The sequence below is a fragment of the Cinclus cinclus genome, chromosome Z (genome assembly GCF_963662255.1).
Source record: "Cinclus cinclus chromosome Z, bCinCin1.1, whole genome shotgun sequence".
NCBI lineage: Eukaryota > Metazoa > Chordata > Aves > Passeriformes > Cinclidae > Cinclus > Cinclus cinclus.
Genome location: NC_085084.1, coordinates 50,358,077 through 50,384,437, shown reverse-complemented (window position 1 = coordinate 50,384,437; position 26,361 = coordinate 50,358,077). Strand labels below are relative to the sequence as shown.

Below are 26,361 nucleotides of genomic sequence, written 5' to 3'. Positions count from 1 at the left end.
TAACAGAGATGAAAGCTCAGTGTCCTTTATTATCCACATAACTGAAGAGTGAAGCAATGATTTTTAGATGTCTTTTTAATGCATATTTTTAGTCATCTTTATTTAGAAAAAAAATCTTATGTATAGTGATGCTGTATACAGTGTTAAATGCTGCTATGTGTTTAAAATCAGCCTGGTTACTTGGAATGTGTTTGTCTTATGCCTAAATAGGAAGCCTTCTCTTCACCAGCAATGATAAATCCCTCAAAAAACCACAAAACAAATAAAAAATGAAAACCAACAACAAAATACAAACACACACACAAAACAAACCCCCCAAAACCCACACCAATAAAACCCCACCAAAACCAGTACCTGAAGTTGTGTAAGTGGTCTAAATATCCTATATTAAGATTTAAGTGTCAATGCGTTTTTGTAGAACACCTTAATAATTATTTTTTGTTTCATGTGTAGGTATTTTAAGGTTCTGATTCAAGAGATGGATCTCAGATTAGATCTTGGCTTCCTGTATGCAGTTGGTGAATTCTTTGCACAGTCTGATGTGCCAAGTGAACAAGAGGTAGAAACCTTTTGTTGTTTGAAGATAAATAAATTTTAAATTTTAACTATTCAACTTGTATTTTAAAAAGCCTAAAAGTTATTTTCTGTGTCCATATCAATGGTTAATTTCTGTGTATGTGGGAATATTATGAAGCTATTAGGGTTTTCATTGCTGTTGCCTAAGACAGACAGTAGATAGACTCTTTCCTTTATGCTCATCTTGTATGCTGTGCAAAGAAGGCTTTAAACCTTACAGTACAGGGACGACGAGAGGAGTTTGTACATGGGAGAGTGTTAGTAGTATTAGTCAATGTATTGTATCAGTGACAAATGACTACTAGTTTTATATACTCCAAATTTTGAAGAAATACCTTTTTCAAATGCATTTACAGCTACAGCTTTTCAAAAAGGATGTTGAGTCTCTTCAAGAAGAACTAATGAGTGTGTCATCCATGGATACATCACAAATCAGCTTATATGAATACTTCCATATCTCTCCAATTAAGGTATTGCTTTCCACATTACAGACTGAGTTTGCTCTCTGAAAATTTTTGTCTCCTGCAGGAAAATAGGCAATGGAAGTAAAGATTAAAACAGCTGATTAAAAAAAGGGTGCTGGGAAAGTATTTTCATTGTTACCACTAGCTTACTGTTGCATTCCTATGACTTTCTTTATTAGTAATTTTTTTTTATTTAATTATTTAAACGTTCCTTGAAAAGTGCTCTGGTTTATGTGCACACAGTATATTAGGGATTAGAGAATGACATAATTTCTAAAAAACATACACAGCCAGGATAGGAGATTAGTGTGTAGCTGACATTATTACAATATTACAGCTGTGGTAAGACTTTATAGGTTCCACAAAAATTCTTAAGAGAGTGAGTTTCAACTCTGCAGAATCTTGTGAGGTGTTAGAAATTATATTTGACAAGAGAAATTGCAGGGAGGAAATAGGATGGAATAAATGGGCTTAAGTTTTTGTAAAAGATTAGTCTTTAGTGATTATGCATTGAGTGACAATGATTCTATATGGTGAACTGTGAATCACTGAAATGATTTGTAGTTAAGCTCTGTTAAATGAATGTTGCATGACACTGTCTTTCGAGAATCAGAAACAGGCATAACTTCCTTTAATATGATTTTGAAAACTGCTGGATAGATTTGTACCATTTTGTGCCACAAAAGCCCTTAGAGCAATTTTTCTGAATGTTGTTCTGATTTCATTGAAACAAATGCTTTGGTTATTTCAAGTGTGCACAGGTAGGATTTTTCCTGTATGCATATTCCAGTAGTTATTTAGCACCTGCAAAACTTGTGTTGGTAATTATTTGTTTTCAAGCTCTTATGTTACATTCTTGCTTGGACAATATGCTGTGTTGTCATTTTCTGTCTGTTTTGACTTTGGGTATAACTTAGAGAAACTAAATGTTTTTAAAAAGAGTTAATAATCTAAATTATAGCTAAAAGAGTCCAGAAACTTTCTCTGAAAACATAAATAAGCAGTTTCAAGTTCTTGTTTTCTTAATGATACTTTAAATTCTTCACTTCCTTAAATATTAATGGGCTTCTTTTGGGCTACATCATGTATTTATGTCTTCTGTTGCAAAGTCAGACTGGTTTCAGTCAGACTAGAAATGTCTTAACTCAGTTTTTAAGGCATGGAAAATATTATAAAGATAGAAATACTGTACATCTAACAACTAACAATGTTATTTCTGAATCTCGTTTTTCTCCTTCAGTTGCACTTGAGCTTTTCACTCAGTACAGGTGGAGAAGATAGTAACAAAGAAGAAAGAAAGAATGAGTTGATACCATTTCAGTCCTTGAATCTACTGCTGAAGAGTATAGGGGCCACCCTTACAGATGTACAAGATATTCTTTTTAAGTAGGTTAAAAGTACAAATGTAAAAATCACTCACAAAACTATACCAATATTACATAAGTTGTTTTATTTTGCTCTGCATTGTAAGGATTTACTTTTTCTCTCTTCTTTTTTAGGTTGGCATTCTTTGAGCTCCAGTATCACTTCTGTACTACACAGCAGCTCCAATCATCAGTTGTAAGGCATTATTCAAAACAGGTGAGAATAAGAACATATTCTGATTAACTTATATTTTGAAAGTGCTACCGTGCACTTAGATTCTATTAAACTAAATAAAATTACTTTCATCCTTGTATCTATGTACAAAAGCTAAATAAACACATACAAACCAATTACTTATTAATAGAATTTTATTGCCTTGCCAAGTGTGATGGATAACAAAACAGCTTGCTGGAATAGAGAGGGAAATCAAACACAATGGAGTTCTGATACAATGTGATTGGCATTAAAATACGAATGCATTTTCTTGGACATTAGTACTGTATTAATCATGGTTTGTTCTTGGCTTTTGTGTATTTTTGAAAATCCTGTCATCCAGTGGAGAGAATTCAACAAAAATACCATTGCATAAAAGAATTACTCCTCCTCTATCCATCCATCATTAGTAATAAGAGGCTACTGAAATGCTTCTAAGTACTGTTGTTTCTTGGCTGACAGAATATAGTTTACTCCTGAATTTTCTCATCATCTTAGTATAACTACTTCTACTTTTCTGGAAAATTTTATGGTTTTTATATTGAACTCATGTTTCTTTACCTTTCTTAATCTGAGATAGCACTCTGCTTGCCTTTTTTGTAGTGTAATTTAGGAGATATTTTCACAAGTAACTATTGTCATTTTAGGCGATAAAACAGATGTATATTCTTATTCTTGGCCTTGATGTGTTGGGTAATCCATTTGGATTCATAAGAGGCTTGTCTGAAGGAGTAGAAGCTTTCTTCTATGAACCATACCAGGTAAAATTCTCTACTGCCTCTTTTATAAGTAGATGGATATACATTGTATTGAAAATCTATATTGATACCTTCTTTGTTTTGAAATTTAGATTTAGAATTGAAAATTCCAAGTGAAAATGCCTGGAAAACTCAAGTGAGATCAAAAAGGACAGAAAAGTTCATTTAACTTAACTTCCAAAATGCTATTTCCTACAGTTCATACCTTAAAATAAATCCTTCTATATAAGAAGAATCCAGGGAATTAATTAGTATTCTGAAATTGTCTGTCCTATCACAGGAGCTTTTGTGGGTGCTTTTACACTTTATCACACAGTGTCATCCTGTTGTCTTCTTTATTACGTAGAAATCCCAATAAAAATGTAAGATTTAAAAGTCTGTAATGCACATTATTCAAAGCTCATCATTAATGTACCTTTTTTTTCTCATAGGGAGCCATCCAGGGTCCTGAGGAATTTATAGAAGGAATGGCACTAGGATTTAAAGCACTTGTAGGGGGAGCTGTGGGTAAGTTTCAGCACTGTGAAGGTAGTTTGCCTCATAGTATACAATAGAGGTGAGTATTTGTAAATTGCATTGGAATTTTAATTTGGTTTATATTCCAATAGGTGGATTAGCAGGAGCTGCCTCAAGAATCACAGGTGCTATGGCAAAAGGAGTAGCTGCAATAACTATGGATGAGGATTATCAGCAAAAAAGGAGAGAAGCCATGAATAAACAACCCACTGGTCTGAGAGAGGGTATCACCCGTGGTGGAAAAGGACTAGTTTCTGTAAGGAGGAATACAAAAATTAATTAATTTTGTGCAGGCAAGAGTACCAGGGTCTTGTTGTGAGAGAGATTTTGGTTTTCAGGTTTTTTTAGTTAGGTTTTTGTTATTTTCCTAATTTTAATTTTGGTTTTGTAGGTATATAGCTACAATTGAGTGATAGTTTTATGGAAAAAAGCAAGAGGGTAGAAAAGAAGGTAGAAGCTGTGAAGCAGGTGCCTCTAATTTTCTTAGCTTATTAGTGAATTCTAGAATACTTCCAACTCATGTACTTTGAGGCCATTGACCAATGAAGTAGAAAGAAAAATGTTAGAAATGAAAAATACTGTATGGAAGCCTATTTGTAATGTCTGTTTTGTTTATCTTGGTAGGGTTTTGTCAGTGGCATAACAGGAATAGTTACAAAACCAATAAGAGGTAAGTTTGGTCTTGATGCATTAACTGTTCACACAGTGGTAAATTATTGATAATTGATGAGCTGTTGTAAATCACAGTTATAAGCTTTTTGTCAGAATTTTATATTCCAGCTGACTTTTAGTTTAAACATAGTTTATATGAGCTTTGTGTGGACAATACATTGTTGTGTAACAAATAAGATTTGTAGTTAAATGGTAATAAAACTTAAGATTTTTAGAGAAACTCTGTGGTTTATAATAATCTACTGCTTTTAATGCTTTTAGGAGCTCAGGAAGAAGGAGCAGCTGGTTTTTTCAAAGGTGTTGGAAAAGGCTTAGTGGGAGCAGTGGCTAGGCCCACTGGTGGAATCATAGATATGGCAAGCAGCACATTTCAGGGCATTAAAAAGTAAGTAAAATAATTGTACAGAATATCATGTGGCATGAAAGAGGCAATAGTAATACTGGTAGTACCTTGTGTCTTTGTAACACTTCTGTGTTATCTACAAATAATATATATGTATACTAACATATATATTATATACATATATATATAATGTAACAAATAGTTGGCTTTTAAACAAAATACACACTTGATATAATTTTAAAAACACAGACACGACTCTCAGGTATTTCAAGCATTACTGAAAAGGCTAGTTTAAGTATTTCAGCAACGAGACTTCCTTCAATTGATTATTTTTTAGTTTTACCCCAACAAGCAGGGAAAAAAGGACTTCTCATATATATTCTAAGTTACTTTATGTCCTATTACTACTTTGAGATAAGTTCCAAGACCACTAGATGATGCCAGTCTCAGAACTGTGTTATGATGCATTTAAATATTGTGAGAGTCTAACTTTAATAAATTGGTTGCTGAAGATGATCTCGCACTGTTATATGCAATGAAGGAGGAGACAAGTGTTTTGAAGAGGCACTTAGTAACTTTAAATGCAATTGTTCAGTGGCCCTGTTCTTAATGAGGTGGATCACTTCTGTTACCATAAGAATGCCAGCCAGTCTTTCGTTTTCCTGTTCAAGTTCTTTAGCAGAGAAATGCAAGAAAAATATTGAAGTGAAAGTTCTATATGGTACAGTTGTCTTTACTTTTGAAGTTTTGAAATGCAGTAGTTAGACACTAATAAAGTATTTGCAGATGTGTGCTATTGTCTGCCATAATAGTGATTCTCAGAAACAGATTCCTGAATCTAGTGCTGTTTCATGTAATGTCTGTTAAAATGCAAAAGTGTGTATATAGACACCAATAGTAGTTGTACGAATACTTGAATTTAATTTGTATACAAAATAATTTTGTTCCTTTGCTAAATAGTATAATTGAGTAGAGATATTGACGTGTATCTTAAATTTTCTGTTTTGTCAGGGTTGCAGATTCATCAGAAGATGTGATAAGCCTGCGACCACCTCGTTTCTTTGGTGAAGATGGAGTTATTAGACCCTACAGATTACGAGATGGAACTGGAAGTCAAATGTTACAGGTGAAGAAAATGAAAGATAAATTTTGACATGCATTTGAACTCATCTTACATAGAAATAAATACTTTAGAATTTCCCACTTCTTAAATTCCCATTCACATCTTACCTAGTAACTCAGTAGTCAAGAAACTGAATTTAATTTCTTAGGCATATAGCCACATTGGGGATTTGGCTGCTGTGATACAACTTTTGAGGAAGACACCATAAAGTAAATCAGTATATCTATAAAACTTTATGCACAGAGCATTCTGAAAAAAGAAAAAGGCTTATATGTGCAAATGAAAAGTTTTATGCCTTTTTTTTTTGGTGAAAAATATTGAAAAATACACATAGTTGTTTTCAGTAATTTTGTAATACATAGCTTAAACGATGACTTTTATGTCTTAATTTTATGTAAAACAGCATTTTAAAGACACTTAGAAATAGTTGTATTTATATCATACTGAACCCATTGGAAGAACATTAACAGTTCTGGAATACTGTTTGCAGGAAGTATATGCTGAACAGCACTTACTTTTTAATGATTCATCTGCCATTTAAGCAAATTTGACTCAAAAAGTTTTCCTTAGAAAGGGAAATAATTTCAGTTGTGACGCACACAGCTTACTGAGTTTCTGTTTTTTCCTTTTTTTAGAAATAAAACTTCTTTCTAGAAATGTTCAACCATTACAAATAAGGTAGCAATTAGTGATCATATAAATTTAAACAACTTTAAAAATACTCAGGGAAGGATTCACAGTGTGCCATGAAAATGTCATACCAGAATAACCTTTCTCGGTGAAGTAAATAAAAATGAAGTAGCCTTTGGAGAGCATTTTATGACTCATTTTGATTACTGCCACAGCTGATTGTTCCATGTTGAATTCCACTCTTGTTTCTGTTTCTCCTGCATTTCATTAGTTTGTCATTCATTTTCTGACAGAACATGGTTGATCTGTTGGGAACACCTTAGCTGTGTTCATTGTTCCATTCACTGGTGATGTAGTACTTTGATAACAAATAGTATACCTGTGCCTTTCTTGTGAGGAAATGGGTTTAACCTGTTCTCTCCAATTTATAACTAGTGTTATGAAGCAGTATTGCCTTAACTACTCTCTGCTCTCTAGTAGTTAGAAGCTACTTCTGGTGGACAGAATAATTTGTTACTAATCTTTATCCTCTTTTTGTTAAGAAAATAAATTTAAAAATATCCCCCTGTCTGTTTTAAAGTATATTGCTAAAACAAATGTTAGCAAACAGTCAGCTCTGATGAGCTGATTTTACATTGCTTTTGCTTCTTAAATTTGCATGGTTTTGTATTTTGTTTTTTTTTTTTTTTTTTCTGAGAAACCTTTATAAAAATCTGCCATGTAACATGTAATTCTAATTTTTCTGTATTGCATGGCTGAGTACAGTACCTTCCATTATCCAACTTAAAAAACTCTAAGGTGTGGCCTTGTAATGCCTTTGATATTTTGTGATAGGAGCCACCATGTAAGAGTAGTTAAAACTGAAGAATTGTTAGCTTCATATTTGTTTTTGCTATTGATGATTCTAAGGCATAATTGCTCTTCAAGAAATGTTTCCAAAGCTCTAAGCAGAGTAGACCGATCTCCCTGCAGACAGTCAAATCAGAAAACAGGGATTTGCTTTTCTTTTTTCCCAAGATATTAAATTCTGCTGTAGGATATTTGGTGTCTTAATTTAACATTAATTTAAGTATACTAATGTTTTTGGTTCTTAATGTTTGTGGTTCTAGAGCTGTTAATTTGTTTTGCATGAGACTCAGTGTATTGCATGTCCCACTAATTGAAGGAGTTTGGATAGAATAATATTTTCTTATGGATAAAAAGATTTCTCTCCTTTTTGCAATGCATCTTTGCATACAGGTCTGGTGACTGGTTCCACTGTGGTCACTGTATTGTAGCTTTTCAAAAGATTGCAGGGTTAGGTTGGAACAAAACTTTTTTTGGTGATTTAGAGATTGTATATGCTGATCAAAGCAAATAAGAAATAGGTTATTTTTGTGTGGTCATACAAAAATACATGTTCCCTAAACTTAGGATATCACTTCAGAATTTCTTTGTTTTCTGTGGTTTTATTTTGCTTTCATTAACAAACTTACCAGGCAAACTAGTGCTTTTAAACTAATACTTCTGCTTTCTTCTTCCCTTACCATGCTTTCAGAAAAGGCAGGCCTACAAAGAGTGGACTGTGGCTCACAGTAGTAGTGATGATGATGACAGTTAGGATAATGTGGATTGTAACAGATGTACATGGCCTTTGTCACATTCTTTCTGACGTTTTAAGTTTTAAATGTTGCTGCTCTAATTCCCGCTGAGAAATTGGGGTTTTATGATACTAGGTTCTTACTTCTTAAACTGTGAAAAAAATGTGGGGATAATAAGCTATATGATGATGACTGCTAGGCAAACAAGCAAATAATATAATAAAGATAGTCTCACAGATAAAACCAGATATTAGGTAAAATAGTATTGAATAATATGAATAAATTAGTAATACCATGACTTAAAGTTTATTTCCAGATGTATTTTTATCAGCTGTGTTTAATATTTTTGCATTTATATAAGTGTTTAACAGGGTTTATTGCTTTAAATGTGTTTAGTAAAACTTTACTGATTTGTACAGTCCTTGTTGGTGTTAAAATGCTGTTTGACTGTTTTATCCAATTACTATTTCAAAACTATTTTGTCTGCTTTTCCTCTTAACAATAAACATAAAAAAGTGTATCTAAAATGGATTCATCTGTTCTGTTCCAACATTGTTTCTCATGTTTCCTGGAGCTAGATAGCATAAGAACACTTAATGGCTTACAAAGGTATTTAATCAATAAAATACATACATTTTTCAAGAAACGTTATCATAAACTTTTTAATTTTTCATTTATAATTTGATTTATCATAATTTTGTAATACTTACTTTGTGTATCTTCTGGTATCCTTAAACGTGAAATAGCAGTTTATTTTTTTATTATTTTTATTATAAATTCTGTTTCACAAGCCAGTATTTTTATTTTCAAAGCAACAAAAAAAAAGTTAAAAATCCACCCCAGAACTAAACTCCATTAAAAACCAAAGACAGATGTAAAGAATACCAGTAGTTCTTCAAGACGCTGTGTGATAAAACATACATAATATGCAAGAATATTTAGGTTTTTTTATTTACCTAGACATGGGGGTTGAGGGGAAAATGTCAATACTGATAGATTACAATTGGTATTGTAAATTTTACCAAATACATTTACAAGTTTCTGATTTCTTAACAAAAATATTTATTCTATATTCACTAAAATGCTTGCACAATTTTCTTGCTCTTTTTTTTGTGGTTTGTTACTTAATTCAGAATTTTGTGTTGCACTTTAAAGATACCTTGTAATAGATAATTCTGTACCAGTAAGTATTATAATGAGAATTAATTCTTCTGCCACCATCTGAACAGTCAGCATTGCTCTAAAACAATAACTTCTGAAAATGTTGCATATTTAGCAAGGTACTGTTATGTCTTTCATTGTCTGTTGCCTTCCATTTATCACAATTCTGGGGGAAGAACGATTAAAATTGTTAAGATTGCTTATTCTGGCACTGTTCATTCAAAATCTGCTGTATAGGGTGATCTCTTGGGCAATTACTCTTTGCCTTTAATGTCCCAGTAAAAGGGGGACATACTAAATTAGGGAGGTGGTTTCAGCTGAAATTGCTGATGCTTATGATTGCTACAGGTTGTGTGTTGCTAGTTGTTTTATAATGCTGTCACCTCAAAAGGATGCCTTGCAGAAACAGATGAAAGGCTGAAATGCAGTGTGTTACTACCTGAAACACTGTGAGAAAGATTTTGAGATACAAATAGATCTCCTATATTTCCATGAAAAACATAGGAAATAATTTTGCTCTTCAGTTATGTAAAAAGACATGATGTCAAAAAGTTGAGGAAATTGTTAGGTATAGCATAATGGAAAGGTTACTGTGACATTTAATTAACTTTACTGGGTTTTAAAATTTTGGAAAAATATTACTTAACTTTACCTTTTCCCTTTTTACTGTTTTACTGCATTTCTTTTTTTATCCTATAAAACCGTTTTTCTTTTGTAATGATCACTCTTCCTAGAAAATGCATATGAATTTTGTGAGAAAAATTTCTTCCTTATTCTAAAACAGCTTTAAAAATGTAATAGTTTTTTTACCAAAAATTGGCCTAACTTTTAAATTTTTTATTTTACAATCCTACAAGTTTATGTATAACATGGAGGTAAAATTATACATGATTGGTAGTATTTCTGCGTCAGATATTACTAATTCAAGTTACACTGCAGTGTAACTGAAAGGAATTCGTTCTTTACTTGCTAGATTAAAAGGCTGTAGAATGCTGAATGAAAAAAAAAGCCCAACAAAGCTAACAAAATTTGCCAGTTACAGTTGGCAAATGTGTTTATATGCCCTAGAATATTTAGTCTCTTTGGTGGAGTATAGTTCTATTTCTCTATTTTGGAAGTTTTTGTGTTAATAGAAAAGATAGTAATTTTGTACAAGTGTTTTACTTGTTAATCTCTCTAGTCTAGGCATCTCTGAATATACACAGAAAAAGAATTGGATCTCTGGATATGGGGATTTGGATAAAAAAAAATTGCCATCTGGGATATTAGTACTTAATTTCTCTTTAGGTCATAGGACAAAAAGCTGTGAAAAACTAATAGCAGAAACTGATGTTCTTTCAGGATGGAAAAATCCTGCAGAACTAAAACAAAGACCCCAAAACATTTAGAAATTATTTTCTTTAGGGATTTAAAGGAACATACCAAAAAAAAGAGAGACAATATTTTCAATTTTTTTTTTCTTCAATTGAAAGTATTTTAACAGTTTAACTTTTGGCTCCATAATTCCTGCATCCCTTCCCTTTTTAACTGCTGAGTTGAAGTCCAGTACTGTCCCTGAAAATTCCAGGTCTAAGTGCCCTCTTTTTTTCTCAGATTGACAATTTGTCAACAGCACAAAATTTAGCAGTGCACCTTTTCCCAAGAATTCAATTCAGCTCTTTAAGTGGCTTGTATAACTTCCTCCTTGCTGTGGTGAACAACTGGCTGTTCCCTTCACCTTTGGTGTTACCCAGTACATCCATTTTGCTCAGGCTTTTCTGGTGGTCTGGTTTTCTCAAAATGCTCTATAGACATAAGTCAGTGCCACAGGATACTTTACACATTTTTAGGGATAATTTAATAGACTGCCTATATATAAATTGTTATTAGTAATTTCCAGAAACAATAGACATGCAAGGTCTTAGCACTACCAGGGAATAAAGCTGAAAGACTGATTTTGTTCTTTTGAAGCTAAGTTATTAGCAGTGCACCATGCAGTCATTGGTTCTCTGTGCCAATGTCTTCCCAACCTCAAAACATACACAAAACATTTTTTTTGTACTATTATTTTAAATTTGCTTTTATAATGTGTGGGTTTGTAAGGATACTTACACTGTGTTGTATGAGGTTGCTGCACAATTATGTTGCTTCAGAGAAGACAGTCCTTCAAAGCTGTGCTTCAGTGCTATATCCTGTTGTATTGGTGGTGTTCAGCTTTTGGTTTAGTGATTCTTTGTGGTTATCATGATGAAAGTGTAGATCAGTATGGTTTCTCCATTTTAGCTGCTCAAACAAATTCTCCTGTGTATTCAGATCACATATTAAGATAATTCTGCCAGTCAACATAGGCAGTTTGTATTTTTGGTGTGAATTAGGAGCTTTGCATTCTGAAAGAAGGCTGCTGTCCTAATTTTTATTGTCTTGCATACTGTGGCCTTAGATTTAAGTGTTGATCATGACCACAAATTCCCATTAATTTTAATAAAACCAGTTTGATTTCAGAGTTCCTGTTCAGCATTGCTAAATGGAATCTTGAATACAGATGCTAACACATCATGGACATTGCACATTGCTTTGTATTTTGTATAATGATATTGCACATTAGGATAACTGAAATGAGGAAGTAAGTAATAAAGTATTATCAGTGGTTATTATACATAAATCACGAGAGAATTTTACATGGTGTAACATGTATGTTTTACGTGTTATTTTTTCTTTAACAGTTTTCCCCCTTTTTTCACACTCATTCAAGCTACATCTAAAAAGTCATGTGGGAACTGCTTAGAACTATGAAATATTTCTGTGGGGAAGACTGGCCAGGTTAGCCTGCAGAAATTAGCAATTTTACACCTTTTGAAAAAGTTACCTTATAATTTGAGCTGAAATATACATTCAGGATTGGAGTTTCTTTACATACTGTTCATCTGAGATGAGTTCAAGAAGGATATCAAACATTCTGACATAAGTATCACACACAAACTACTAATATTTTTTAGAACTATTACCAGAAGAATCATATATTTTCAATTTTGCCTCTACTACTTGATTTTGCTCTGTATAATTTCTGACTTTGTCAGAGGCCTCTCTGCTTGCTTCTCATTACGTTAAGAGGGTGTGGTGTGGTCAGCAATTTCTCCAAGTGCAGAGATACCACTTCTAAGACATTGAGAATATTTGCATATATATGCGTAACTGATCACATTTATTGTTAGATTATCGCAGTGACATCTAAACAATTGTACTACAGGTAAGAATTTGAAAAGAGGGGATCTCTTCTTGTGTTATTTCATGCTTTACAGCTTCTGGGGTGTCTTTTTAAAAACAGATTTGCTTATACTTAAGATTACTAAAGTTTTTTTAATTTGAAATACAGTCATTGTGTTTTTAAAAATTTGTATGTGTTTTTTTTACAATGTTGAAAATAACACTGACCTAAGAATGACTGATCAATATTACCTTTCATAGTTTTGCATCACCTAACAGTGGTTCAAGTTGCTGTCTTTCTCCAAACAATAGCTACGTACCATATCATTTTTAAGAACTATTTATTTGTATGTATTGAATGAACAATTATATATCATTTTATGTTTGAGTTGTGTATGGCACTTCGGTAACAGAGTGCACTAGAGACCTTGTTATAAGAATTGTCAGCAGTCTCCCTCTATTATGTATTTCCTAATGGATAGGTGTAAGTCTAATGCTAAAAGAGATGGAGATTGTAAATAAAGGGTAGATAAATCCAAAGGCAGAAAATTTAAAAGTAGTTAGTGCCTAGCATTGGCAAGTGTTCCCTTTGTAAATAGCCTGTGCAGCATTTCCCTGTGTTTTATTTCTCCATTTACTCCTGTTGTCTACAAAACTATAAATACACATAATTTGAGTTTGATTTTTGACTCATAGCTAGCAATGAGGACTAGTTATCTCAGTGTATGCCACATGCCAACAATGTTTTTGAGCTCCACAACTCACATATTTGGGAATCATAATGGAATTAAACACTTTTTGTGAAATTTGGTAGATGTTAGAATAGCTTCTGTTTAAGGTTGTCGCTTTTATAATAAGTAATGTACTTCCATAAAAATTTTCACAGATCCTAATTTTTGTATCTGTAAACTGAGTAAGTTACAACAGGGGGGCATTACTTGTTGAAAATTAGCTAGGAAGCTAATGAAAAGACCCCTTTCCTATTATTATTTTGTTTGAGAGCCTTACTTCAATGGTATATGAAACACAAGAGAGTTACTTTCTCCAGCATGAGAAATCCTCTTCATCCTAATAAGGCTAAATTGCATGAATGATTTTACCCTATACTTACTTTGAATAGAACAGAGGTACTGGTCATTCTGTTTGATATTTATGTATTTGGTCAGTAAGAGAAATTTGTGTCATTATCACAGTGTCTTGAAGTTAGGTGTCTTTTGTACCTATTCTGAACCACCCTTGCTCTTTCCACATGATATTTCTTTAACTTCTTGAAAGCCTTCTCTTCCATTTCCCTGTATTTTTTTCTAGGCCAATAATGAAAGTCCATCAGAGCACAGAACTAGACCAGTTGCCTGACCAAGTGGGTCAGGTTTCCTATCCACACTGTCCACAGTCTGTCCATACAGCCTCCTCTGTCTTCTAACCATCCAGTGTGTTATGTACTGGAGCCTTGTAGGAGCTACGTTTTAGACAGTTTATTTCATTGGGGTTTTTTTTAGATCAAATCTTTTTATATGAGAGGCAGGGAGAAACACATTTCAGAGGCAGAGTAGCACTTCAATAAAGTTTGAATAAGAAGTTTCCAAAAATTTAAAAAAAAAAGTTTATTTTTCCAAGCCCTTCGTTCCTCATTTCTTATGCCATTCTTCTTGCTGATTTTGTCCTGCTCCTGACACTAGCTCTTGCAGAAATAAATGCAAGTAGTGACTTATGTAAGTAGGCACATTGACCAATAGTTGTGATTTTGTAGCCTAACAGAGATGGGGAAAGAGAAATAATTTAAAAGAGAAAAATAATTTGAAAGCTTTCAAAGAGCTTTTTGGAAAGCTCTCTTTAGGGTAGCCTGCTACTCAAATATTTATCCATTTTAGTCACAAAAGAATCAGTGTCTTAGCAGAAGATGTAATTTTTAAAACGTCTGTTTGGGCAAGTGGAATTATCCATGCAGTCAATTTTGAAGTTTTTTACACTTATTAAATGTCTTCATAATTTTATTGTGTTGGGGAACACACATTAAATGACTTTGCTTTCTTAACTGTTTTAAGAATTAATCTAGATATTTTAAAATTTTTGGCATATATATCTGAAGCTATAGATTTGTAGTTAAAACTTCATGGAATCATACTAGTTTGTTCTAATCTGGTGTTGCTTCCAAGTTGTAACAGCTGGGAAGCATGCAAGCAGTTGTATTTCTATTCCTAATCAGTATGCAGCAGTACTAATTTGACCACTAGTTCAATCACTCACTGCTCAGAAAGTCAGAAATCCAGTGGTTGCCAAGTCATGTGAGAGGTACAGGGCTTCTGTTTTAAAAAAAAGTGACTAATCTGCTCATCAATGTCATCAAATGTCATCAGTATTTAAAATATATTGCTCATTAAAAGTATTCAGCTACAATATTCTCATTAATTGTAGGAAATGGTTAAGTTTACGGGGAAGCAAATAGAGGAATGCTAAATATTACCTTAAGTGCATTAATTCTAAGTCACACTGTCTGCATGATAATGGTGCTTATATAAAGTTAGGTATATATTTATTCTCAGAGTTTGTTAGTCAATATTTTGAAAGTTTTTTCATTTATTTATGAAAAAAATAGGAAAGGATTCTTTATTGTCTCAGAAATGTGTTAGTAGAAGTTCAGTGTGTACCAAAAGTATGTAGAAAATTGAGTCCTGAAATTTTTTGAGAAATTATATTGCTTCTTGTCAGTTTTGGTTAGGACTGATCTTTATTTACATAGGTGTATAAATAGCAACCAAGTAGTTATGAACATTACCTGTTACAGATGTTAGTTATATTATGACTCTATGAAATTAGCCTTTTATTTTAAAGTATGTGCCTTGTTATAATTTATATTTTTGGAGCATAAATACCTTTTAAGCACAAAATTAGTACATTACTAGCATATTCAAAGCTGTAAAACTTTTATTTCTTTTAGAAAATTGAAAATGGAAGATTTGCAAAACTCAGATATATTGCACATGCTATGGTCAACAGTACAGATCTGTTAATGGTAACAAAAAGGTAAACAGTTTTGACTCTGTATAATATGCATTTAAAACAGTCATCCAGATGTGCATGCCTTGATGATTGCTGATCAGTAAGTGCACTGTCATCATATATGCAGACAAAATGATGGGGTAGGCATGCCTAATGTGCTGGTAATCATCTTCAGAAGTGTCACTGTTCAGCAGGAGAGTGTTCAGTGTTAGTTCTCTCCTGTCTAAGAAGGGGAAGAAATACTGATTCTAAGATTTCTTTAGCTGAGAATTTGTTATAAACTGAGTTAGGCTAAAATCACCTGAACTGTGGGATTCACTTGTGATGGTGTATTGAAGGAAAGGATAATAGAACAGTCAGTGTCTAGCAGTGGAGTATGAGGCATCCTTCTCAAATACAGCTTTAAGTAGTGTTACAGTTTTGCTGTGAAACACTATTCTAAATGTTAGAGGGAGTTTCAAAATTCAGTCTTTTGGAAAGTATGCTGTATAGTTACAGATCATGAGATGAAACCTATTTTGCAATGACAAATGAATTCAGAGCAAGGGAAACATGATTACTTATAAGTATTTTAAAGTTACTTTATTTTTTAAAACTACTTTTGTTTTCTGGTGCCTAGTGGTGTGTTATTTGTGACAAAAGGGGCGTTTGGACAGCTGACATGTGAATGGCAATACACTTACGATGAATTTACCAAAGAACCATTCATCGTTGATGGTCGAAGATTGCGCATTGAAGCCAAGGTACATTACTCTTACTGTGTTCTGTTGTCTTTTTGTGTTACTGTTTATGAAATTGAACTTTGAATTTCTGCTTGCTCTCCTCTGAATTCTTAAGAGTAAGGTGTACTCAGAGAAAGGAGTTGAAACTTGGCATGGGTGAACTCCTCAGATAACTAGTCTCTGGCTGTTTTAAGCAGCATGGTGGCTTGGTCTTTGCAGATGAGATTATTCCGTGAGCTGTGGGATTTTTTTGTTTGTATGCACCAGATCATGGTGTGCTCATAGTCTGGAAAATGCTGATACAAAAAAAGGCTCAGAAGATTGCAGAATTTTTTTCTTATGCTCTCTGGGGCTCTTCTCTCTATTGTCTTCAAAAATGACCATAATTACATGTATTTTCCCCCTCTCAATACTAATTGAAGAATGTTGCTCTTAGTTGCAATTTTTCCTTAAAAAAAATCCTTAAAATTCCTTTCCCTGGTAAGGTGGCAAAGGACATAAGGAGAAAGATGACCACCAGTGACTATTTACAGAGGCAGTTTCTAAAAAAAAAAAATCTTAAATTCTTATTAATATGTTAACTGAACTTAGTTCCATTCAATAAATTTGTCTGCCAGTGTTTTGTTTCTGTTTTTAATAAACTTCACAGGCATAATTACACATATTGGTAGTCAGGACAATCTTGATGGTGCAAAACGTCGTTCAGTTTTTCACTCAGATTATTTGTTTCTATTGCAGAGAGCATGAAAGGCAGAGCCATATTGGTTTGGAATCTTCCAAACTGGATTTCTGACTGCAAGTGAACTTTTACAGGATGAAAGAATTCTTAGTGTTTCTGCCATTTCAGACAATGCTGAATAACATATCCATCTTTACCCCTACACAGCAGTCATTTCAGAATCCATTAACATGTCTGCAGTTTGCTCTTTATTGAAATCTATGGTTCAAAACTATATTTTGCAAATAACTCCTTATGTTTTACTTTCTGAAGCCTAAGTTTCTGTTTTCACTATGTCCACTACTTGCAAGTCAGTATTGGTGGAATGTCCACTGAAGTAATGACTTGATTACAAATTAAAAACTTGGGGAGTGATGGGTTTTGTTACCACGTGTACATTGTCTGCCTTCCATTCCTACACACGTTTATAGACCCTTATCCAGGGACTCCATAGTAAAAAGGAGAGTCTGTTACTGCTGGAGCATTCAGTCTACTGTGCTTTCATGCAGAAAATGGTCTCTCTCAGGGTGTGTGCATGTGATGCAAACATACTCAGATGACTGTTCTTGGTACATGTGGCTGTTTGAACCATTGTATCTGCCTTGATAATAAATAGCATTTTAGTCTTAAAGCCTGAAGTCACTGACTTCGATTTTGAATTACTGTTTTGGCTTTGGTTTTTTTAGGAACGAGTTAAGTCTGTCTTCCATGCCAAAGAATTTGGAAAAATTATTAATTTTAGAAGTCCAGAGGATGCTAAGGTAAAGTCAAAATACAATTAAAATTATATTGGTAAATTCAACTTTAAAAGTGTGAAAGAAATACTCTTAACCTGAAACTATATGTATTTAAAATTCAGTATTTCCACATATTCATTACAATAATGGAAATAGCAATAATCTACTCAGTACTGAATTTCAAAAATACTCAATTCCAAACCAGACTTCTCTACATAAATCTTCTGAATTACACCAGTCTAACAAAAGATTGATTGAAAGTAATGCTAACAGAAAGTAAAAAATCTAGAATATGAATTAAAATAGTGCAATTTAATAGAACAAAAATATTTGTAAACTACTCCTGGTTTTGTTTCAGGTGGTGGGCAGGGGTGTTAATGCTCTGTTCCTTAAAATACAGGGGGTTTTTTAATAATTAAGAAAATCCTTAATAAAAATACCAGTAGGTTTTTTTATATATGATGTTGGTGCTATTCTTATACACATTTGCTGTATAACATCTTTATTTTGACATCAGTAGTTTTGAGTACAACAGATGGTAGGAACAGTTCAGATCTGCTAACAGAACTATAAGGAAGCTACATGTCAAAGTTCTGCATTGATTTTAACTAGTGTAGCTATTAATTTTCACAAAAAATTTCAGTGGGGTGTGGTTCCCTGGGATCATGGTTTGAGACGGCTTGCAAAAGTTACATTCTCTCATCAGTTTAAGTTGCTTTTGCATCTTCTCATCAGTTTAGATTGCTTTTGCCTTGGTGAGGGTAGTTTCTAGTTACAGGTAAATTATAGCAGGTAACTCTTACCTCAAAATGTAAGGGCTCTGTGCTGAATTTGACTTGTCTGTAATTTGGTGGCACTGAGGTTTTCTGGTTTTTTTTCTTCTTGGATGTAGTGGAACAAGGGTGGGCAGTGCTGAGGTCCATTAGTGTCTCTGGGAGAGGAATCCCATCTATGCCCCAGCTAAATCAGGAACAATTCCAAAAGTGAAATTAGAACAACATATTACATATACCAGACGTCTTAAGTAAAGAAAAAAAAAAGGTGAAAACATTGAGTACACCTTTCACAAAAGTATTGGGGTGTGTATTTTTGTAGAGGCCCAGGAATCTCACAAATTTTCATATGAGGGGATAGAACCTGATACAGCAACAGGTTCTGATTTGTAATAATCCACTCATCTTTCTTCAAAGAGGTATGCACACTTCATGGCAGACCCTTGGTATAACTTCATGTCCTACTTCAGATTTCCATCTCACTGCCCTTTCCCCCAGCCCTCTTTTTTTTTTTTTAATGCTCTTGGGAAAATAACTTCTGTGTAGTGCAAACATCCCAATATGAAATTCCTTAAAATAAACAAGATGTAGTTAAAGAAAGCTTTTTTCCTAAGTAACCTATCACATTGCTGCAACCTATTATTGTGTGTTGTGATCCTTGCTTCTCTATTGTCATCTGTGATTTGTCTAGAGTTGTAGATGAAAGCAGAGCCAGAATGGGGGTTAAATGTTGTCTTCTTTTTTTCACTCAGATTATTTGTTTCTATTGCAGAGAGCATGAAAGGCAGAGCCATATTGGTTTAGAACCCTCCAAACTGAATTTCTGATTGCAAGTGAACTTTTATAGGATAAAATAGTCTTAGTGTTTCTGCCATTTCAGACAATGCTGAATAACATATCCATCTTTACGCAGCAGTAGGAGGAAAATTTTTTCCTTGAAGTACAGACCAGGAAACAAGTTTAATTAGACATGGTATTAGATGTTGAATACTGGGGTTTAAATGGCTTCATTTTCATTTTACAAAGCCAAGGGTTTATACTATACAGTATTTTTGACACTTTGTTGAAACTTGGTTAGGAAAAGACGAGTAGTAGTAGTAGTAAAAGTAGTGACAGAAACCATCCTCGTTTTCAGCTGCTTTGTCTGTTTTGTACCACAGAAAGATTTTAATTTTTACCTTTTTTCTTCACACAGTGGATCCTTTCTAAACTAGAAGAAGTACGAGAAAATCAGCCAAAATTGTAATGAATGGAGAAGCACCAAGATAGGAAGAACACTGAACAGCTACCTTTTAATTCCTCTTTCACAAGCAGAACTGTTTGAATATCATCAACAAAAGAAAAAACAGGAGGCAGGGAAGATTTGTCCAGTTATTTATTACAGTCACAACAGTCTATATCAGAATAGTAGATGATGCTAGCTTAAAATTATGTAATGATAAACAAAATCTGCCAAGTTTTGTCTTGGTTTGCTTCATTTATTTTTTTTTAATGTAAGAATTTCAGGTATCATTTTTTATATAAGCCGTATAAAGTGAGTTTGTCTTAATCTTTGATACTGAAATTGAACTCTGGAATAATTCTTATGATACTATTTGGAGCAAATCTTGCAGTTTTGATTTGACTGTGGAAATCAGTACATACTTTCTCTTTTGGTTTTAATGTGACTAGAGGCTGTGTTGAAATACAAATTTTTTTGTGAAAGGAAATGTTAACTTAATCACCAGTGTTGCAACTCAAAATATAAGGAGGAGGCTACTGATCAGAGAATTTGAATTTAGGTCATAATTGTCTGCTTAGTTGACAATACTAGGGCTTTTTATAAATGAATGGACCAGATCAGAATTAATTTACAGTACAGTATCGCTTTTAGTGTAAACTTTTTTATATCCTACTCAAGGAAACATTGCAGCACCTCTATCAATTATTACAGAAAATTTAACAGTTTACAAAAATGCGTATTGGGGAGAATTAACTCTGCACTAAAAATATTAATAAAAACCTATTATTTTAAATAGAAGTTAGTAACAGTCTTGCAACTCAAGAAGGAGTTTATGGGGTTATAAGTGCACTGTTGCATACCAAATATAAATGCCTTGAATTACACAATATTGTGTGCTGAGCAAGTGACTATTGAAGTCAAATTTATATTAAATAATGAATATATGTCACAGATGCTTTTATTAACTTTTCTTACCCAATGACACTTTGTTGTTTCATACCCAGACAGCAGCATTTTATTAGCTTGAATATCTGCAATTCTGTTTATTTTTTAGATGTAGTAGTAATAGTATTGTTGAATGGCTGTTTACTGCAGTTGATACAAAAAGTACATGAAACTATACAGTGTTACATGAAGGTTTCTATAACTTCCCATATCAAAGTCTTCAAAATATCTTGTACATATAGAAAGCACCTACTGCCAAAATGTGATTTCCAAACAATAGTTTGGAATATTTATAGCAACAGGATAGGATTCTAATGCGGCTGGTGATGCTTGAAGTATCCAAATTGTTGTGTTATTATAAATCTAAAACAACTAGCATGTAACCTATAGTTGCACATATTTAATTTACTGTAAGTCTTGCCATTGGTGTTGAATAACCATTTAGCAGGTTACAAAATTCAGGTAATCTTGCAATTTTCCCCATAAATTGAATAAAAATATTTCAAGGGGATGCAAAACTATTATAATGATGGTGTTACTCCAATCATTTTGTACACCAAGAATATACCAAGAGTATTAACTCAGGTTACACCATGCCAAATTTCCGTACCTTGCCTTACATAACTGGTGGTTTCATATGCACTGAGTTCCATTCTTTATCTGTCAATTGTTTTTCATCTGTCATTTCTGTCTTAGGCATGATAGTTCATTTAATAGCCTCATAATGTTCTTGATAAGTGTGTGATCTCCTCTGCATCCCTACATTTACAGAGTACCTGCTGCAAATTTCACTTACAATACATCTTGTACTTTGTACATTCCCATTTGTGTGTAGCTTTTCCATTTTCCTGATTCTAAATATTTTCTCTCCACAGAGCCTCTGTTTTAATTATTTCTTACATTTATTTTGCCAACAAACTCTGATTCTGAAATCTCAGCTGGCTCTTCAGTAATATTTAAGCAATTTAACTCTTAATGTTGAAGGATTTATTTTAAATGTGCATATTTTTGTTTAAGCACCTCATGTTTTGGAAAACATAACAATTCCCCCAGAATGGCATTTTTCTTATAAACTATAAAATATTTTGGTCTTCTTCTAACTAAAAGCCTTAAGACAGGGGCTAAAATGCCCAGAAGTCAATGTGGGACTTCTCTTCCATGTCCCTTGGTTTCCACTTGTAATGAAAGTGATTTTCTATTGGTCCTTTTTCTAGTCTGTAATTTGTGTCTTTTGACTGTTTGATTTTTTTGTTTGAGGGTTTTTTGTTGTAGGTTTTTGTTTTTTTTTTTCTTTTTAAGAAAGCTTTCTCTATACAGTCATGAAAAGATTTCGCCATTTCTTGGCAAACACCAGTTGTGTCCTTTAACTATATATCACCCCAGGCTGAAGAGAAAGGTATTTAAACTTGTGCCATTGTGTAATTTTCTGGATTACTGCAGGTTGTATGAGATGTCTACTCTGCTGTGCCTCATTCCTTATTGCAATATGCATATTTTTTCAACAAGAAGACTGAGTAGGTGTGTTCATTTTTATTGAAAGTGTATATGCAATGAGAAAAGGGGATCTTGATAAAAACTGAAATGTAGGCATTTAGTTCTGCCCACTGTGGTGTTTGAAAGTGTATCTTGGCCTTTACTGAAGTGCTGAAGAACCTCTTCTCTTCTATGACTGTTATGTAAACTTAATACATTTGTGAAACATCATTTGGGTTCTCAGTTTGCTAAGGGTTGCAATTACCTCTAAAAAATTGCTGAAGCACTTGTAAGTCTGGTTGTTGCCCTTCCTTTTTGTTCAGCTGCATGGCTTTAATGGCATGGCTCTCTTGGTTTCTACCCCATCCTATCCCCCACTTCTTAATCTTGAATAAAGTGAAACTGAATTTTAGTTGACTGAAATGTAAGTGTTGCTTGTTTTCTTTATATACTGCTTTAATTGACAGATAATACCATTACTTGGAATTTCAGAGGTCAAGCCAAATCCTGTCTCTGAGAACACATGGTCAAACTTGTGTTGCAGCTGTCTCAGGAAAACAGAATTAGAGATTTTAGAATTTACCTTTTGTTTGTTATTTTAAAACAAGTTTTTAGTAGCTGGATTAGCATGTATAATTTCCTTTTAAATTTTTTTTGACGGGTGTGGAGGGTTTTTTTAGCTGTTGGGTTTTTTTTTTGTGGTGGTGGGGTTTTTTGGGCTTTTTTGGGGTTTTTTTTGTTTGTTTGTTTTGTTTGTTTGTTTTTCTTCTGTTGCTGTATTGAAAACGACATAGTGGTGTTGCCAGATGATAGAATCATGGAATGGTTTGGGTTGAAAGGGGCCTTACAGATTACTTGGTTCCTGTATGCCTGCTGTGGGCAGGGACACTTTCCACTAGACCAGGTTGCTCAGAATCCCATCTAACCTGGCCTTGGATAGCTTCAGGGGTGGAGCATCCACAACTTTCTGGGGCAGCCTATTGCAGTGATTTGCTATCCTCACAGGAAGGAATTTCTTCTTAATATCTTATTCTAAACCTACTCAATCTGAAGCCATTCCCTCTTGTATTGTAAGAGCACATAGTGCTCTTGGCAAAAGTTCCTCCAGAACTTTCTTGTGGTTCCCCTTTAGGTACATAAGGCTTCTATATCAAGTCCCCAGAATCTTCCCCAGGCTTAATCTCCCAACTCCATCTTCATAAAAGAGCTACTCCAGCCCTCAGACCATTTTCCTGGCCTCCCTCTGGACCCCTCTGGATCCCTCTGGATCTCTAGGAGGTCTGTATCTTCTATTGAGAGCCACAGAACTGGCACAGCACTCCAAGTCCAGTCTCATGAAACTGAAGAGAGGGGCATAATCCCCTCCCCTGCTTTCTGGCCACACTGCTTTGGATGCATCCCAGGATACATTTGGATTTCTGGGCTGCAAGTGCTCTTGTCTAGGTTATCTCCAGCTTCTGATCCATGAGTGCCTCCAAGTCCTATTCAGGGGTGGTCTCAATACATTCTCTATTGAGCATGTACTTGCACTTAGAATAACCCAATTCTTACAAAATTGTCTTTTTAATTTATTTATTTTATTTTTTTTAATAAAGATTCTGTATGTATGCCATTAGCTATTTGTTATCTTTAGCGTTTTACAAAATTTTTCTTACTGTGGACTTGGCAATTTTCTGCCCAATATATGCAAGTACATCTATGTATCACCTAGGAGATGAAGCTTTATCTAATCTGTACAGCTATGATCTTGGTCACAGTTTTTGCTTTTGTAACTGTAACAATCTAAAATTCACTGAGCACGCACACAAGATTTTATAATTTGGATTTGTCTTCATGGTAAATCTGGAACAAGATTTCTATATATTTTTGTAATACCTTAAGGGAAGAGTGAATTTGTTTTAAGTCTGTTCCACACAGAGTAAAATAATTTGTTATGTAATTTTTTTTTTTAAGTAGTCATGGTACATCAAAGGCTGAAACATGTGACTGCCAGAATAAGCATGATGAGGTAGGACACTAATAAGAAAAAAGGAGAAAAAACGGAATTCTCTTTTTGCTGGATGTCTTCAAGTATTTTTTTATCTTTGTGCATGTTCACTCCTTGTTGCATCAAATAGATTGAGAGCTATGTGCAGAGGTTTGTCTTGGTAAGTGCCTTCATGTATGCTTTTGATTGTTGGCTGTGAAGTGTGACAATAAAGCAATCTTGTGCTTATAGGTCCTGCAATGGTAACAGTCTCACCATCTGCAAAACTCCTACTCCAGCAAAGCCAGGCTCCCTCATTCATGGTGCAGATGTCCTACTCACATAAACTGCAAATCTTTACTCACAGAGGAAATCTGTAGGAGTTTAAACATATTTTTCTGGAATTTCCAGGGGGCTCAAAACTAAATCAAGCAGTCCAGGCATTTGGGCCTTTCATATGCTTTGTTGTAATAAATCTGCTGCCCTAGAAAAGTACTTCAGTGATGTCTTGTCTTGTGACTGGAATGGAGTAAAACTTCATCATCTATAGATCTTATGACAAGAAAAGCTTTTGAATTATTCTCTGAGCAACAATGGTTAATTTAGAGCAGTAGGTTTGAGGCCTTAGCATATCATCAGTACTTCTAAAGGAGGGTTCAGACGACATGTTGGGAACATGGATGGGCTTCACACAGATGGGCTGTTTTATTCTGTGCTTTCTGCCACCCCTCCTTGGCTGCCTCTCATTCAGCAAGTGGCTCTGTGTCCTGTACCTCATCCCTGAGTGTTCTTCACTGTTCCCTCAGAATCGAGAACTGCTGTTCACCAGTATGGACACAGTGTTATAGGTCAGTGTCCTTCACTTCCTTAAAAACATAAAAGCATTGTTAAGAGGGGGCTTCTCCTGCATTTTCAACACTAAAGAAAAAGCAGATGACTCAAACGTTACAGACTGTTTTCTTCTGGAAGCACTATTTTTTCTGTGCTGTTGGAAAAAAGGGATCTGTATTGTTTAATATGTGAAATTGCAAACATCTTTTATGAGCAGGGAAAGGTCAGGGTGTGCTTTTCCCAGGACTGAGCTGTAAGAGCTATCACCTGGCAGCATACACAAAAGCACTACTCAAACTGAAAAGTCAGAAATTGCTGTTTTATATTGATAGTAAAAACTATATTATTTTCCCTTAGAAAAATGGTGCTTCATGTCTTTAAGTACTGGAGAACCTCAGCACATCTTTTGAGGTTAATTAGTTCTCTTATGAGGCTGTTCTACTAACATGCTGTACTCACCTGTGTTGCTGGGTGAGCTGATCAGGTGCCAGTAACCTCCATGAGTTTTGCATGGTAAGAACAGCTTTCAAAATTGCCCTTGTGTCTTTATTATTTTGTCTATGAATTGTTGACCCAGTGGAGGAGAACTGACTGTGCTATAAGTAGTGTTGACATCTTTAGTGGAGCCATTTGTAGTTGGGCAGAAAGTGTAGGAGGTATGAAAATGTCTGGAAATCTTCTAAAGAATGACCTTTACTGCTCTCTAAGCTATGGGAAATTACCCATGAAGCTTAATGGCAGGGGAAATGCAAAGCACAAAAAGCAAGTTATGTTAGTGACTTGGAGGAATTTAAGGCCTAGTTGATCACAGGTATCTGTGAAGAATCTTTCAGCTTCCATGGGAGTGAATGCTGGGAACATTTGTTAAGTGCCTTGCTCTTTGAGAAAAGTATTATTGTAAAGCATTCGAACAAAAAGCTAGTGATATGCAAGCGTTACCAGTAATTAATATTTTGAAATTACTATTTGAACATCCAAGGACTTGTTCTATCAAGACTACGGAGAGTTACTTCTATAAAGCGTAGTAGGCTTACCCTAGTCTTTACACTACATTGCTCAGAACAAGAATACAAAAATGTCTAGCACCCTAAAAAACCCTAACTTGTTATTTTTACGGCAATACTGTTTCATTTTTTAAAAGCTATGGTTGTAAATGCTAAATTAAAAAAAAATCTTAAGAAAATACCAACTGGAAAACAATGTAGTTTTGTACGTTCCTCTGAATACAACTGACTCTTGTATCTGTCAAAAAATAACTCACAGGCAAAAATGAGATGGGAAATATGAACACTATTTTAAATGCACAACTTAAAAAGTAAACATTGAAACTAATTCTTTAAAATTCTTTTATTCCATATTTATTCAGGAAACATAAACCCTGCTTCCATTT

General features: G+C 34.0%; 1 protein-coding gene across 1 annotated transcript in view; it reads left to right on the top strand.

The window, feature by feature from the left end:
* Positions 1 to 23,284, top strand: part of VPS13A (vacuolar protein sorting 13 homolog A) — a 111,002-nt gene extending 87,718 nt beyond the window's left edge. The window contains exons 59-72 of the mRNA XM_062513616.1: positions 454 to 559; positions 933 to 1,046; positions 2,281 to 2,426; positions 2,540 to 2,621; positions 3,266 to 3,379; positions 3,808 to 3,883; positions 3,985 to 4,148; positions 4,517 to 4,562; positions 4,826 to 4,949; positions 5,919 to 6,033; positions 15,523 to 15,608; positions 16,204 to 16,327; positions 17,711 to 17,785; positions 19,730 to 23,284. Of these exons, the coding sequence (XP_062369600.1) occupies positions 454 to 559; positions 933 to 1,046; positions 2,281 to 2,426; positions 2,540 to 2,621; positions 3,266 to 3,379; positions 3,808 to 3,883; positions 3,985 to 4,148; positions 4,517 to 4,562; positions 4,826 to 4,949; positions 5,919 to 6,033; positions 15,523 to 15,608; positions 16,204 to 16,327; positions 17,711 to 17,785; positions 19,730 to 19,780 (1,423 nt within the window). The 3' untranslated portion in view covers positions 19,781 to 23,284. The remainder of the gene's footprint in view (positions 1 to 453; positions 560 to 932; positions 1,047 to 2,280; positions 2,427 to 2,539; positions 2,622 to 3,265; positions 3,380 to 3,807; positions 3,884 to 3,984; positions 4,149 to 4,516; positions 4,563 to 4,825; positions 4,950 to 5,918; positions 6,034 to 15,522; positions 15,609 to 16,203; positions 16,328 to 17,710; positions 17,786 to 19,729) is intronic.
* The last annotated feature ends 3,077 nt before the right edge of the window (positions 23,285 to 26,361 follow it).